Below are 17,500 nucleotides of genomic sequence, written 5' to 3'. Positions count from 1 at the left end.
TTAAAATGTTGGATTATTCTCTGATGCATTTTTTGGAAAGGTTATGACCCTCAACCCATCCTCACTCATACATATCCAAGCCTTTTATGGATGATCCTTTTATACCTGAACATTATTGCGTCACCTGTTTAACGTGTTTTTTGGATGTTTATCATTCGACGTCTTAAACTGTTCCTACCCCAGCTTTTTTTGGAATGTTTTACAGGCATCAATTTTACAATGAATGTATATTTACAAAAAAAGTAAATAAAATAAAATAAAATGAAGATAAATATCAATCTTAAATAGATTGTTTTTATACTATTTTGTTAAAATCATGGATTTACAAAATGTATTTACAGTTCACTGATTTTACTTTTTATGTACATTTCAAATAGTGTCCCAACTTTTTTGAACTGATTAGTTTTATAGTTGGTGTATTGTGTGTATTCATGTTTTGTGTTATTGACAAACGGAATTTCCTACTTAAATGCCCTATAAAGTTGAAAATGACTTTGTGTGTGTGTGTGTGTGTGTGTGTGTGTGTGTGTAGCCCGGAGAGCAGAACATGGACAGTGATAATGCTCCACCTGCTGCTCCCCCCTCCCCCCACATGGTGGTACGCCGAGCTCTGCGGGATTTTGTTGGTTTGGAGAGCTGTGACAAGCAAACCAGAGACGCAATGCTTAACTTCAGCTTCTACCTGACGATTGGGGACATGGACGAGGCCTTCAGAGCCATCAAACTCATAAAGAGGTACACGCACCAAGACAATCTCACACACAGATAATCACAAGTCAGTGAAACCAGTGAAAATGTGGGTGAAGCTATAAAGCATGTGTGTCAGGCTCCAGTCCTCATGGGCTAAAACACTGCAGACTTCATCACACTGCCTTATTAAACACACCTGATTCAGCTCATCAGCTAATTATCAAGGTCTTCATGAACTGAATTCAGAGAGGTAGATGAGGGTAAATGCTGATCTCTACTGTTTCATTTAAAAAGCCTCTATAATGTTCATATGATCCACACAGTCGCTCTGACAGACTGTAATACACTACAGGAAGCGTAGGGGGCGATACGGCTTCTACTGTTTCATTTAAAAAGCTCTATAATGTTCATATGATCCACACAGTCGCTCTGACAGACTGTAATACACTACAGGAAGCGTAGGGGGCGATACAGCTTCTACTGTTTCATTTAAAAAGCTCTATAATGTTCATATGATCCACACAGTCGCTCTGACAGACTGTAATACACTACAGGAAGCGTAGGGGGCGATACGGCTTCTACTGTTTCATTTAAAAAGCTCTATAATGTTCATATGATCCACACAGTCGCTCTGACAGACTGTAATACACTACAGGAAGCGTAGGGGGCGATACGGCTTCTACTGTTTCATTTAAAAAGCTCTATAATGTTCATATGATCCACACAGTCGCTCTGACAGACTGTAATACACTACAGGAAGCGTAGGGGGCGATACGGCTTCTACTGTTTCATTTAAAAAGCTCTATAATGTTCATATGATCCACACAGTCGCTCTGACAGACTGTAATACACTACAGGAAGCGTAGGGGGCGATACGGCTTCTACTGTTTCATTTAAAAAGCTCTATAATGTTCATATGATCCACACAGTCGCTCTGACAGACTGTAATACACTACAGGAAGCGTAGGGGGCGATACGGCTTCTACTGTTTCATTTAAAAAGCTCTATAATGTTCATATGATCCACACAGTCGCTCTGACAGACTGTAATACACTACAGGAAGCGTAGGGGGCGATACGGCTTCTACTGTTTCATTTAAAAAGCTCTATAATGTTCATATGATCCACACAGTCGCTCTGACAGACTGTAATACACTCCAGGAAGCGTAGGGGGCGATACGGCTTCTATTGTTTCATTTAAAAAGCTCTATAATGTTCATATGATCCACACAGTCGCTCTGACAGACTGTAATACACTACAGGAAGCGTAGGGGGCGATACGGCTTCTACTGCTTCATTTAAAAAGCTCTATAATGTTCATATGATCCACACAGTCGCTCTGACAGACTGTAATACACTACAGGAAGCGTAGGGGGCGATACGGCTTCTACTGTTTCATTTAAAAAGCTCTATAATGTTCATATGATCCACACAGTCGCTCTGACAGACTGTAATACACTACAGGAAGCGTAGGGGGCGATACGGCTTCTACTGTTTCATTTAAAAAGCTCTATAATGTTCATATGATCCACACAGTCGCTCTGACAGACTGTAATACACTACAGGAAGCGTAGGGGGCGATACGGCTTCTACTGTTTCATTTAAAAAGCTCTATAATGTTCATATGATCCACACAGTCGCTCTGACAGACTGTAATACACTACAGGAAGCGTAGGGGGCGATACGGCTTCTACTGTTTCATTTAAAAAGCTCTATAATGTTCATATGATCCACACAGTCGCTCTGACAGACTGTAATACACTCCAGGAAGCGTAGGGGGCGATACGGCTTCTATTGTTTCATTTAAAAAGCTCTATAATGTTCATATGATCCACACAGTCGCTCTGACAGACTGTAATACACTACAGGAAGCGTAGGGGGCGATACGGCTTCTACTGTTTCATTTAAAAAGCTCTATAATGTTCATATGATCCACACAGTCGCTCTGACAGACTGTAATACACTACAGGAAGCGTAGGGGGCGATACGGCTTCTACTGTTTCATTTAAAAAGCTCTATAATGTTCATATGATCCACACAGTCGCTCTGACAGACTGTAATACACTACAGGAAGCGTAGGGGGCGATACGGCTTCTACTGTTTCATTTAAAAAGCTCTATAATGTTCATATGATCCACACAGTCGCTCTGACAGACTGTAATACACTACAGGAAGCGTAGGGGGCGATACGGCTTCTACCGTTTCGTTTAAAAAGCTCTATAATGTTCATATGATCCACACAGTCGCTCTGACAGACTGTAATACACTACAGGAAGCGTAGGGGGCGATACGGCTTCTACTGTTTCGTTTAAAAAGCTCTATAATGTTCATATGATCCACACAGTCGCTCTGACAGACTGTAATACACTACAGGAAGCGTAGGGGGCGATACGGCTTCTACTGTTTCGTTTAAAAAGCTCTATAATGTTCATATGATCCACACAGTCGCTCTGACAGACTGTAATACACTACAGGAAGCGTAGGGGGCGATACGGCTTCTACTGTTTCGTTTAAAAAGCTCTATAATGTTCATATGATCCACACAGTCGCTCTGACAGACTGTAATACACTACAGGAAGCGTAGGGGGCGATACGGCTTCTACTGTTTCGTTTAAAAAACTCTATAATGTTCATATGATCCACACAGTCGCTCTGACAGACTGTAATACACTACAGGAAGCGTAGGGGGCGATACGGCTTCTACTGTTTTGTTTAAAAAGCTCTATAATGTTCATATGATCCACACAGTCGCTCTGACAGACTGTAATACACTACAGGAAGCGTAGGGGGCGATACGGCTTCTACTGTTTCGTTTAAAAAGCTCTATAATGTTCATATGATCCACACAGTCGCTCTGACAGACTGTAATACACTACAGGAAGCGTAGGGGGCGATACGGCTTCTACTGTTTCGTTTAAAAAGCTCTATAATGTTCATATGATCCACACAGTCGCTCTGACAGACTGTAATACACTACAGGAAGCGTAGGGGGCGATACGGCTTCTACTGTTTCGTTTAAAAAGCTCTATAATGTTCATATGATCCACACAGTCGCTCTGACAGACTGTAATACACTACAGGAAGCGTAGGGGGCGATACGGCTTCTACTGTTTCGTTTAAAAAGCTCTATAATGTTCATATGATCCACACAGTCGCTCTGACAGACTGTAATACACTACAGGAAGCGTAGGGGGCGATACGGCTTCTACTGTTTCGTTTAAAAAGCTCTATAATGTTCATATGATCCACACAGTCGCTCTGACAGACTGTAATACACTACAGGAAGCGTAGGGGGCGATACGGCTTCTACTGTTTCGTTTAAAAAGCTCTATAATGTTCATATGATCCACACAGTCGCTCTGACAGACTGTAATACACTACAGGAAGCGTAGGGGGCGATACGGCTTCTACTGTTTCGTTTAAAAAGCTCTATAATGTTCATATGATCCACACAGTCGCTCTGACAGACTGTAATACACTACAGGAAGCGTAGGGGGCGATACGGCTTCTACTGTTTCGTTTAAAAAGCTCTATAATGTTCATATGATCCACACAGTCGCTCTGACAGACTGTAATACACTACAGGAAGCGTAGGGGGCGGTACGGCTTCTACTGTTTCGTTTAAAAAGCTCTATAATGTTCATATGATCCACACAGTCGCTCTGACAGACTGTAATACACTACAGGAAGCGTAGGGGGCGATACGGCTTCTACTGTTTCGTTTAAAAAGCTCTATAATGTTCATATGATCCACACAGTCGCTCTGACAGACTGTAATACACTACAGGAAGCGTAGGGGGCGATACGGCTTCTACTGTTTCGTTTAAAAAGCTCTATAATGTTCATATGATCCACACAGTCGCTCTGACAGACTGTAATACACTACAGGAAGCGTAGGGGGCGATACGGCTTCTACTGTTTCGTTTAAAAAGCTCTATAATGTTCATCTGATCCACACAGTCGCTCTGACAGACTGTAATACACTACAGGAAGCGTAGGGGGCGATACGGCTTCTACTGTTTCGTTTAAAAAGCTCTATAATGTTCATATGATCCACACAGTCGCTCTGACAGACTGTAATACACTACAGGAAGCGTAGGGGGCGATACGGCTTCTACTGTTTCGTTTAAAAAGCTCTATAATGTTCATATGATCCACACAGTCGCTCTGACAGACTGTAATACACTACAGGAAGCGTAGGGGGCGATACGGCTTCTACTGTTTCGTTTAAAAAGCTCTATAATGTTCATATGATCCACACAGTCGCTCTGACAGACTGTAATACACTACAGGAAGCGTAGGGGGCGATACGGCTTCTACTGTTTCGTTTAAAAAGCTCTATAATGTTCATCTGATCCACACAGTCGCTCTGACAGACTGTAATACACTACAGGAAGCGTAGGGGGCGATACGGCTTCTACTGTTTCGTTTAAAAAGCTCTATAATGTTCATATGATCCACACAGTCGCTCTGACAGACTGTAATACACTCCAGGAAGCGTAGGGGGCGATACGGCTTCTACTGTTTCATTTAAAAAGCTCTATAATGTTCATATGATCCACACAGTCGCTCTGACAGACTGTAATACACTCCAGGAAGCGTAGGGGGCGATACGGCTTCTACTGTTTCATTTAAAAAGCTCTATAATGATCATATGATCCACACAGTCGCTCTGACAGACTGTAATACACTCCAGGAAGCGTAGGGGGCGATACGGCTTCTACTGTTTCATTTAAAAAGCTCTATAATGTTCATATGATCCACACAGTCGCTCTGACAGACTGCAATACACTACAGGAAGCGTAGGGGGCGATACGGCTTCTACTGTTTCATTTAAAAAGCTCTATAATGTTCATATGATCCACACAGTCGCTCTGACAGACTGCAATACACTACAGGAAGCGTAGGGGGCGATACGGCTTCTACTGTTTCATTTAAAAAGCTCTATAATGTTCATATGATCCACACAGTCGCTCTGACAGACTGCAATACACTACAGGAAGCGTAGGGGGCGATACGGCTTCTACTGTTTCATTTAAAAAGCTCTATAATGTTCAAATGATCCACACAGTCGCTCTGACAGACTGTAATACACTACAGGAAGCGTAGGGGGCGATACGGCTTCTACTGTTTCATTTAAAAAGCTCTATAATGTTCATATGATCCACACAGTCGCTCTGACAGACTGTAATACACTACAGGAAGCGTAGGGGGCGATACGGCTTCTACTGTTTCATTTAAAAAGCTCTATAATGTTCATATGATCCACACAGTCGCTCTGACAGACTGTAATACACTACAGGAAGCGTAGGGGGCGATACGGCTTCTACTGTTTCGTTTAAAAAGCTCTATAATGTTCATATGATCCACACAGTCGCTCTGACAGACTGTAATACACTCCAGGAAGCGTAGGGGGCGATACGGCTTCTACTGTTTCGTTTAAAAAGCTCTATAATGTTCATATGATCCACACAGTCGCTCTGACAGACTGTAATACACTACAGGAAGCGTAGGGGGCGATACGGCTTCTACTGTTTCATTTAAAAAGCTCTATAATGTTCATATGATCCACACAGTCGCTCTGACAGACTGTAATACACTACAGGAAGCGTAGGGGGCGATACGGCTTCTACTGTTTCATTTAAAAAGCTCTATAATGTTCAAATGATCCACACAGTCGCTCTGACAGACTGTAATACACTACAGGAAGCGTAGGGGGCGATACGGCTTCTACTGTTTCATTTAAAAAGCTCTATAATGTTCAAATGATCCACACAGTCGCTCTGACAGACTGTAATACACTACAGGAAGCGTAGGGGGCGATACGGCTTCTACTGTTTCATTTAAAAAGCTCTATAATGTTCATATGATCCACACAGTCGCTCTGACAGACTGTAATACACTACAGGAAGCGTAGGGGGCGATACGGCTTCTACTGTTTCATTTAAAAAGCTCTATAATGTTCATATGATCCACACAGTCGCTCTGACAGACTGTAATACACTACAGAAGTAAAGCAGTGGTAAAGGGAGATGACCTAAACATGGCTTTTGTGGGGGTTTGTTTTGTGGTCTATGACACTCATGATGAAAAGGCCTTAAGGCATTGTTGCCTAATACTGGTGTGAATAGATAATACTCCCGATATATTGAGTATAACTTATACTTGCTTTTTATAGCAGTTTCAGTGTATTGATACTGAACTGAAACACCCTTACGTACAGTCATTAGTTGCAGCTCTACATAGAACGAAGCAGTATGTAAGGTGGACAGTGGCTTTTTAGACCCTACTTGAGGAAGCTCACTACAATTGCTTTGAAGGGCTGGAGGTCCAAGTGTTCTTCCTCTGTCCACAACTGGCATTGAAGGCAGATTCAGACTGGAATAATGCATTTCCTCTGTAGTCAGCGCTCGGTGGACGTGCTTGATTGCCACATGCCTGCTAAACACACACGAACAAAGACACGAAAGCAATGGGTGGTGTGTGGGTGTGTGGGTGTGTGTGTGGGTGTGTGTGTGTGTGTGGCAGTTGAAGGGCAGGAACTTCATTATTGCAAGAACTTGCACTCTGATGTTAATATGGCCTCAGTTGGTCTGCTGTACGCCTGATGCTTCTACTGAATAGCAATTTATTTTAGTTTTCAGGCAAGCTGACCATGTAGGTTGTGAATTACAGTTTATGCAGATCTTTATCAAATCACTGAGGATGCAGGACACTAGACTAGACTAGACTAGACTAGACTAGACTAGACTTCATTGCTATTATTGCCTGTGTTCTAAAGGCAGCTTTGGAGGTTAAGTGTTCAGGATGTGACGTGGTAAAGTTTGAAGAACGCTTGATAGATTTTGGGTTTTTGCTGAGACTTTCTGAGCATCTGTTACTGTCATTGTTTTTATAAGTTGTGGGGTAGAGGTCTCCACGCTGGCGGATTCCCGCTAGACCTGCGGCACCCGTCACAGGATCTTGTGCCACAGCTATTTGCAGTGTCGGGCAGGAAAGCAGCTCACTGCAAGGGTGAGCCGGCCAAGGCACGCATGACGAGAAATGGTGCAAATTAATGAGTAGCTTCTGGATGGATGGATGGATGGATGGATGGATAGGTGTGTAGGTAGGTAGGTATTAGGTACATAGAAAGAAAGAAAGAAATCAATCCATCCATCCATCCATCCATCCATCCACCTTGGAGGGAGATTGCAGATAAATAAAGTAGAATGATAACTGTGTCATATATATGTCTAGATGAAATAAAAGGAAAACAGTAAAACTGTTAAAACAAATGCAGTCATTCTAAAGATTCGTGAAGCAGCCGATCACATGAACCACATTCAAATTCTCATAGCTTACAGACGGCGGAGCCTTCAGTCTGACGGCCACAGCTGCACAGCAAAAGGCCAAAAATAACCGCTCTGTGTTTAATTCTTGCTTTGTGTTTACTGGGAAAAAATCATGTTTAGTGAAGTTGCTTCCCAGTGAGCCTGAAGATAATGTATTTGTGAATAGACTATGCCAGATATGGATGTCATGATGGAATTCTGCAGGCAGGAGTGGGACAAAAAGTGTTTCTGTTGTGGGCGGGAGCGGGACTGAATACACAGTCCTGCGCGGATCCCTATTGTGGTTAATTAGCATTTCTGCAAATATAAGGATTTGCTTATTTTTACTATTTTGTGCTACTTTTACTATTTTACAATAAAATTGAAGACATAATCATGGAACGACACTTTTTGAATCAAAAACATTTCACTCAATTGTTGGTCTTTGAAGGCTTAATGGTGATTCTCCTAAAATTCCTTAAGTTAAGCGGCATTAGACAAAAAAGAGACTTGAGACACAGGAGAGATGAAACATGGGGGTGACAGTCTTTAAATCTGAGAACAGTGTATGATTTTATGGAGGTCTCCACTAAAACTCAAGAGGAAACACGCGGGATTACTTTTTCTCAGGAGAAAAGGTCTCAGCAGCAGGTGAGACTCATTCGTCTGTCCACCTAATCTCTGAGGAGCTCTCTTTTATTTTTCCCTCTGGATACACACTCTGCATCATTCAGCCTTTAATGCTTATACCTCGTAATTTGAGTGAAGTCGGCACAATTGGACTTTGCCTCTGTTTCGTTACCCTGGTTAGGGTCAGTAGTTGTGATTATGGTTGTGTGTGGTTTTGGGTGCGATTTTGAGAAATTGGATGACAAGTGACTAAAATTTCAGACATGCCAGAGATCTGACTGTCTACTCAGTTAATCAGGCATTGTTTCCCCCCAGCACTGCACACCAAATGACAGCTGATGAAGCTGAAATTTGTCCCGATCCTGAAATCCAAATTGGATCCCAATGGGCTAAAATCGCGCAGTGTGTGCCTGAATTTATGTGCATTAAGGCCTTCAGGAGTTGTGTGAATAGTTCTGACATGGCAAGTTTCTCTAGAATGCGTGGCTTTATCTACATCTGAACTGATTAATGAAGCAGTGATCTAGAAAAATGTGTGAAATTCCCCTTTCGGTGTTTTCCAGCTCTGATGAGAAGGCAGTGTCTGTGTGGAGAGGAGAACAGAGCAGAGTTTAATGCAGGTGATGAAAGCTTTAGCACCAGCAGCTATTGATGCCTATTTTCAGCACACACACACACACACACACACACACACACACACTTTGGTATTGTGCTGATTCCCGTAACATGACACACATCCTGTTGCGTTATTGGCTGTTGAATCCTTCCTGGTCGTGAACTCCTTCTTTTGACCTTTAATAAGAGTCAGATTAGTCTGATCTGTTGCTGGTTTTGGACAGAATTACATTCCCACTGTCTGTCACTCCTAAGCCATCCTGCAGTTCGGAATGTGTGTGTTTGTGTGTGTGGTTCTAGCTTGTTTCCTTACATTCAGTGTGTCCTTGACACACACACTGTTGGGTTATCAGTCTGTTTGCACGCGCACACACACACACACACATACACACACACACACACACACACACACACATACAGTGGGAAGAGAGTACACTATATTTCCAAAAGTATTCACTCACCCATCCAAATCCTTGAATTCAGTCCAGTCGTGAAATTTCCTCACTACTAAATATTCCACAGTCCACTGTCAGTGGGATTATAACAAAGTGGAAGTGATTGGGAACGACAGCAACTCAGCCACGAAGTGGTCGGCCATGTAAAATGACAGAGCGGTCAGCGGATGCTGAGGGGCATAGTGCGCAGAGGTCACCGACTTTCTGCAGAGTCAATCACTACAGACCTCCAAACTTCATGTGGCCTTCAGATCAGCTCAAGAACATCGTAGAGAGCTTCATGGAATGGGTTTCCATGGCCGAGCAGCTGCATCCAAGCCTTACATCACCAAGCGCAATGCAAAGCGTGGAATGCAGTGGTGTAAAGCGCCGCCACTGGACTCTAGAGCAGTGGAGACGTGTTCTCTGGAGTGACCAATCACGCTTCTCCATCTGGGAATCCGATGGACGAGTCTGGGTTTGGCGGTTACCAGGAGACGGTACTTGTCTGACTGCGTTGTGCCGAGTGTAAAGTTTGGTGGAGGGGGGATCATGGTGTGGGGTTGTTTTTCAGGAGTTGGGCTCGGCCCCTTAGTTCCAGTGAAAGGAACTCTTAAAGCTTCAGCACCAAGAGATTTTGGACAATTTCATGCTCCCAACTTTGTGGGAACAGTTTGGGGACGGCCCCTTCCTGTTCCAACATGACTGACCACCAGTGCACAAAGCAGGTCCATAAAGACACGGATGAGCCAGTTTGGTGTGGAAGAACTTGACTGGCCTGCACAGAGTCCTGACCTCAACCCCATAGAACACCTTTGGGATGAATTAGAGCGGAGACTGTGAGCCAGGCCTTCTCGTCCAACATCAGTGTCTGACCTCACAAATGTGCTTCTGGAAGAACGGTCAAAAATTCCCATAAACACTCCTAACCCTTGTGGAAAGCCTTCCCAGAAGAGCTGAAGGTGTTATGGCTGCAAAGGGTGGGCCGACATCATATTAAACTGTGGACTATAAATGGGACGTCACTGAAGTTCATATGCATGTGAAGCCAGACGAGCGAATACTTTTGGAAATATAGTGCATGTGAACCTTTTGGAATTCCATCCATTTATGTAGAAAGTCATCTTAAAATGTGGTCTGGTCTTCTTCTAAAGGCCTTTACACACTGAGTGTGATTTGTTCCGCCAGCAGTAAATGAATTCAGGCAGATGTATAACTGATGGCGTCTCCCACACCAAACCAGATTTTTCAGACAGGGAGTTAGAGCAGCTTTACTTCTCAAGATGTCAGCACTGATCCGGCGCTTGCAGATAAAAGGACAAGGTTGAAGTTTACTTCAGGTTTTAGTAAAGGCACAGAGAGTGTAGTCAAAACAGGCGAGGGTCAGAACCAGAGAGCAAGAGAACCAAAACAAACTGGACATCAATTCTGGTGAGGAGGAACGCTGAAACGAATGTTCGTTTCTTGATGGTGATGTGATGAGTCACGTGGTCTCCCACTCATTCATGGGAGCTGGAGTCCTCTGGACCGTTCATGGACTCGAGTGATCTTGTGAGGGAAAAGGAACAGGTGGAGGAGGCGTGACAAAGAAGCACCTGCGGAGGTGAACCATGCCTCACAAAATAGAGATCCTAGAAGATCTGTCTTTAATAATTGTTGGTTTCTATAAAGCTGGGAAGGAATTCATCTCAAAGAGTTTAGGTGGTCATCAGTCCACAGTTAGACACACGGTCTGTAAATGGACATGATCTGGTACTGTGTCTACTCTCTGTCTGTGGGGCAGTCATGGCCAGAGGTCTAATTCTTCTGTGTGAAAGCACAAATGGCTAATGGTTCTGAATACTAATGGTTCTTGCATCATCATAGGGTTCTTCAGATTGATGGAAAAGGTGCATTAATGTGCTGTAGATGGGTCTACATAGAACCTGTTTGAAAAGGGTTCTACATAGCACATAAGCCATTTTTTTCTATTGATACAAGTTGAGGTCGTAACAATATATAATCTAAGTAGAACCATATACAGTACATTCTCTATCCATCTGAAGAACCCTTTCATGATGCAAAGAACCCTTTAATGATGCAAAGTCTTCTTTGAGTGTCGATGGTTCCATATGGAACCATTTTCTTTACTAAAGAATCATTGAAGATCCATCTTTTTTAAGAGTGTATTTACAACCCCAATTCCAGTGAAGTTGGGACGTTGTGTAAAACATAAATAAAAACAGAAGACGACGATTTGCAAATCCTTTCCAACCGATATTCAACTGAATCCACTACAAAGACGAGATATTTAATGTTCAAACGGATAAACTTTATTGTTTTTTGCAAATATTCACTCATTTTGAATTTGATGCCTGCAACATGTTCCAAAGAAGTTGGGACTGGTCCAACAAAGACTGGGAAAGTTGAGGAATGCTCAAAAAACACCTGTTTGGAACATTCCACAGGTGAACAGGTTAATTGGAAACAGGTGAGGGTCATGATTGGGTATAAAAGGAGCATCCCTGAAAGGCTCAGTCGACATTGACTATCCATTTTGCTATGCAAGGACTGTTCATCTTGCACTTCACCATCGCCCACTACCGAGTAACAGTGAGACTGTTGATGGTGAGACTGAACCATACCTTTTTACCTAAGCAGAGTGTTACACGTGTTGCAGGCATCAAATTCAAAATGAGTGAATATTTGCCAAAAACGATTTAAAAACATTAACATTTGAACATTAAATATCTCGTCTTTGTAGTGTGTTCAGTTGAATATCGGTTGAAAAGGATTTGCAAATCATCGTATTCTGTTTTTATTTATGTTTTACACAACGTCCCAACTTCACTGGAATTGGGGTTGTACAAGCTGGATATTGCAACAATAGAAGAACACTTTTTGGTGCTATTTAGAAACCTTTCCAAAAAGGTTCTAGATAGAACCACCTTCAGCACATTCTTCATCAATAAGAAAAGAACCTTTTCATGATGCAAGTGACCCTTTAGTCATGCAAAGGGTTCTTTGAGTGGTCACGGTTCTATATAGAACCATTTTGGCTAAAGAATCCTTGAAGCACCATTTTTTTAAGTGTGTAGAGTATCAGCTGAAGGCTGGAAAGAATCGTGGGAACTGGCTAACATCTCTGTTCATGAGCATTTCATACCTTAAACTCATTGCTACCTTAAATTTACTGCCACCTTAAATGTATTGATACCTTAAATTCAGTAGCACATTAAATTTACTGCCACCTTAAATTTATTGATAACCTAAATTCAGTGCTACATTAAATTTACTGCCACCTTAAATTTATTCATACCTTAAACTCATTGCTACCTTAAATTTACTGCCACCTTAAATGTATTGATACCTTAAATTCAGTAGCACATTAAATTTACTGCCACCTTAAATTTATTGATAACCTAAATTCAGTGCTACATTAAATTTACTGCCACCTTAAATTTATTCATACCTTAAACTCATTGCTACCTTAAATTTACTGCCACCTTAAATGTATTGATACCTTAAATTCAGTAGCACATTAAATTTACTGCCACCTTAAATTTATTGATAACCTAAATTCAGTGCTACATTAAATTTACTGCCACCTTAAATTTATTGATAACCTAAATTCAGTGCTACATTAAATTTACTGCCACCTTAAATTTATTCATACCTTAAACTCATTGCTACCTTAAATTTACTGCCACCTTGAATGTATTGATACCTTAAATTCAGTGCTACATTAAATTTACTGCCACTTTAAATTTATCGCTATCTTAAATTCAGTGTTACTTTAAATTAACTGCTACAGAGCCCTTTGACTCTCCAAAACGCTCTGTGTGCACTGATGCAGCTAAGGTTATTTGTTCGGGAAGAACACACAGCCCGACATATGGTGTAAAAAAGGTTCTGCATACCAACATCAAAACATCAACCCCAACTTTGAACTACAGTGGAGGAAGCATCATGCTTTGAGGTTGCTTTGCTGCCTCTGGGTCTGGACCGGCCGAGGAAAAATAAATTCCCAAGTTCTTCATGGTATGTTACAGGATCATGTTAGGGCAGCTGTCCACCGTCTGAAGCTCAGTAAGAGCTGGGAGCTACAGCAGGACAATGACCCTAAAGACAGAAGCAAATCTACTACAGAACTGCTTCAAAAAATTAAGACCTGCCTTTGGAGAATTTAAGCCATCAGAGATGATGTGCAATGACCTTGACAGCCAGTCACACCAAACATCTGAAGAACATCGCTGAGTTGAAGCAGTTCTGTAGGTAAGAACAGTCCAGTGTTCCTCTTGAACGCTGTGCAGGTCTGATCTGCAGCTATCCGAAAGGCTTATTTGAGGTTACTGCGCCAGAGGAGGTTCAACCAGCTATGAAGTCCAAGGGTTCATTTACTTTTTCTACCAGCACTGTGAAATGCACAACCATAACCACAACCTTAGTGGCTTAAGCACAATGTGTTTGTCTATATTTGTGACTTAGATGAAGAATAGAACACATTTTATCATCAGTACACACATTCTTTCATGAGACCACATAGAGGCAGAACAGATAGTAAAAACACTGAAGAAGTCTATTAATTTTTTAATAATATCTCTTTATTATTCTGCATTTTAGTCCTCGTCAGGGTAAAAAGTGCCCAGTTTAATAGAGTGGTGATGTATAAGTAATGATATTATTTTATTAGAAATCTATAATAATATATTTAGCCCAACCCTTCAGAGTTAAATGCAGGTACCATAAACCGACTAATGAGTAGAGGCGTCTCTACTTTCCTGGGCTTTTCTAATTCACTTTACTGTTATATGGAATATAGATTAATATTCACCTAATGAGCCGCTATAGAAAAATACATGGGACAGTAAAGTTCATAGTTATAGTAGAATTCTTTACTTTGCAAACCATAGAGCATGTGCATGTGTGTGGGCTGGACTTACATGGTGAAACTTTCATGCAACTAGTTGCAGGTTGCAAGCTGAGAAGGACCATACTAATGTCTCGTTATTTTACTAGTCGGCAAGGTTAGTACTAGTACTTGTCATATATTGTGTTGCTCTGGGTATATAACATAATCTGTGATGTGTTTTGGGTCTTTGCATCATTTTTATGTCAAGACAGCAGAAAATGAATAATCAAGGTCAGCAGTCGGCAACAGGTGACTGCTGGTCACCATAGCAACGCAGACAACAGTATCACCTGGCTAGTAGCTAAAGAAAAGACAGCGAGAGAGGTTTAAGATTTCCTGATATGTTTAATCTGCAAGGAGAAACTCAAACACTAAAAAGTCGTAAAGCTGAAGTTTCTCGTTCGGCAGCTTCTTTCCACTTTAACGGGAAAATTCGAACAAGAAGCTGGCGAATGAGAAGCGACTTCAGCCTCCTAGAAAGTCAAACGTTGAGAGACATTTTACAAGAAACTGTTCAACTTTTGAGGAAAAGTTTCCTGCCGGAGATGCGAGAAAAGCAACTTAAGCCTAAAGCAGAGCAGAGTAAGTCTGTGTTTTTATTTATTATATTTGTATCCTATATTAGTACTTCAGTGCATACTGAAACATATTTACCACCAAGGTGGTAAAAAGGGAAAATGGCTCTTCTTGACATTTGGGTAGCCGACCTGTGACCTGTCTAGATAAATACGATGCAACAGGCTTTCACAAGCTAGGTAATTAACCAGCGTTATTAAAGTAGCTTTACAGGAGAAAGCTCAATGTTAATGGAAGTACATTTTATTCTAAGTCACTTTGGACCGTTTCTGTTGATCTGTTCATCAAGTTTCAAGACGACCAATGACGTTTTTTTTTTTTTTTTAAATTGTGCAAAAAACATTCAAAGCCACTAGGCGTGCCTGCGTTTTCATAATTTACATAATTTCATCACTTTCATAATTGTGGATTGATTTTCGTGACGCTTGCTTCACGCAGTTCACTGTGGTGGCCGAGTTTCATGTTTCATGAAATTTAGGTTCCTGTAATAGGTTCCATGCAGCTAAAGGACTGTAAAAGTTTCACGGTGTAAATCCGGCCTTGCAGTGCTGGTGAAGACGGTTATAATCAAAAAGATAAATTAAGGAATACAGAGATGACCTGAAACTCTTTTGGTACCAAATTAGTGACTCCTTTTTAAATCGTAACGGTCGTCTACATTTTTAAGAATATAATAGTTACATATATACTTATATTTATATTTATATTTATATATATATATATATATATATATATATATAGGGGCGTGTTCTGTAAGTGCAGATAGAAAATCAAAGTCAAGATCCAGCTTGATTTCTGATCATGGTGAGGTTAGCGTGGGCAGTTTCCGCTGTGGCGTCTGTAGTCCGTAGTCCGTTAGTCGGTGACACCAGCAGTGCAGAGGCTGAGATATATCCATGAGGAAGCTGGCGTTCGGCTCGGTTAGCGGTGAGCTCAGTTAGCGTTCAGGCTAACGGCAGTCTCTCAGCTTTCCCAGTCCCAGCTGCTGATAGGCCTCATTTCAGAGGCTGCGGCAGCGGAGGCCTGCTGGACCGTGTGTGTGTGTGTGTGTGTGTGTGTGTGTGTGTGTGTGTTCGTGTTGCTGTCTTAATGTGCTCATCAGATGCTCATATTTTCAAAATAGGGCTGTTTACAGTAAAATATCCTCCGTATATTCTTGTTCTGGGCCTGATCACACCTGGTGGACCATCTAATCACCTGCCTCATCACAGCGTAGACCAATTGGTTCATAAGCTGCTCCATGTATATCCTACAGTGCTGTACACAAACAAGGACTTGCGGGATGTTTTTGTCTAATAAACGCGGGAAGAGAGCGACAGATGAGGAACGCCAGGCGTAAACAGCTTTACGTCTGACATTTACCATTAAGACGAATGTTAAAACCAGGTGAACAATCGGGGCCTCTGATTGGCTGTCGGCTTCCTAACGTTTCTGCATTATCATTAAATTAGTCACAGTGTAACGTTATGTTGGTTGTATGAGTCCGGAGAGGCTACGAGCTGCTGCTGTAATTATCTGGATTGTTATCTTGAGATAACAAGATAAACAATTAATTATCTCAAAATAACAGCTTTGTAATCTTGATCGCCAGATAATTAACTCGATATCTTGAGATGACAATGTTATTTTAAGATAATAATTCTGTTTTCTAGAGATAAGATCAATAACTGGTTATGTCAAAATAACAACTTTGTTATCCTGAGATCACAAGACAATTAACTCGATATTTCAAGATAACTTTTGTATATTTAAAATTTTGTATATTTACATACCGAGATAAATAATAATCCAGAAAATTGTACATTATAATGACATCGTGGCCTCTCTGTACGTTCTTAGCGTTATTTCAGTGTAAAGATTTACAGTCATATGCAAAAGTTTGGGCACCGCAAGCGGTTTTTGTTGGTTTTCCAAGTGAAAACACATTAACACATCGTCTACGGAGAACACACTCCACACTTTAATACACCATCGCTGTTCACTGATTAAACACACATACAATGTGGCTTGTTCAAAAGAAATGGCACATCTTGTGTTTTATGTTTTATTATTTCCAATATGTTAATCTCAGCAAATCAATAGAACTTATGCACCAAAATGTACAAGAATTTACAGAATAATCTTTATTTAAGTGTGTTCCCTGTAGAGGATGCACTGTTAATTAATGAAGGTTCTGTTCAGGTACATTTCTTATTTATCGAGGTATAAACAGTGTAGATGTTCCCTCAGAGGTTCTACAGTGGCTTTAAGGTCTGATTGTGGAGCTTAAATCAGGTTCTCCAGGTGAAAAGTTGGTATTTGTTCCTTTTCATAACCGAATGTTTTAAAACAGAGCAGTAGAGTAAAAGCCTG

The 17,500-nt window shown here is 41.3% G+C and overlaps 1 protein-coding gene across 2 annotated transcripts in view; it reads left to right on the top strand.

Moving 5' to 3' along the window:
• The window catches only part of ift140 (intraflagellar transport 140 homolog (Chlamydomonas)), a 91,892-nt gene that overhangs the window by 32,585 nt on the left and 41,807 nt on the right, over positions 1–17,500 (top strand). For both annotated transcript variants that reach the window (XM_037537009.1, XM_037537010.1), the window contains one exon: positions 533–735. In XM_037537009.1, the coding sequence (XP_037392906.1) occupies positions 533–735 (203 nt within the window). The remainder of the gene's footprint in view (positions 1–532; positions 736–17,500) is intronic.

This window comes from Pygocentrus nattereri, chromosome 3 (genome assembly GCF_015220715.1).
Source record: "Pygocentrus nattereri isolate fPygNat1 chromosome 3, fPygNat1.pri, whole genome shotgun sequence".
NCBI lineage: Eukaryota > Metazoa > Chordata > Actinopteri > Characiformes > Serrasalmidae > Pygocentrus > Pygocentrus nattereri.
Note: the sequence above shows the minus strand (reverse complement) of the source record. Positions and strands in the feature narration are given on the sequence as shown.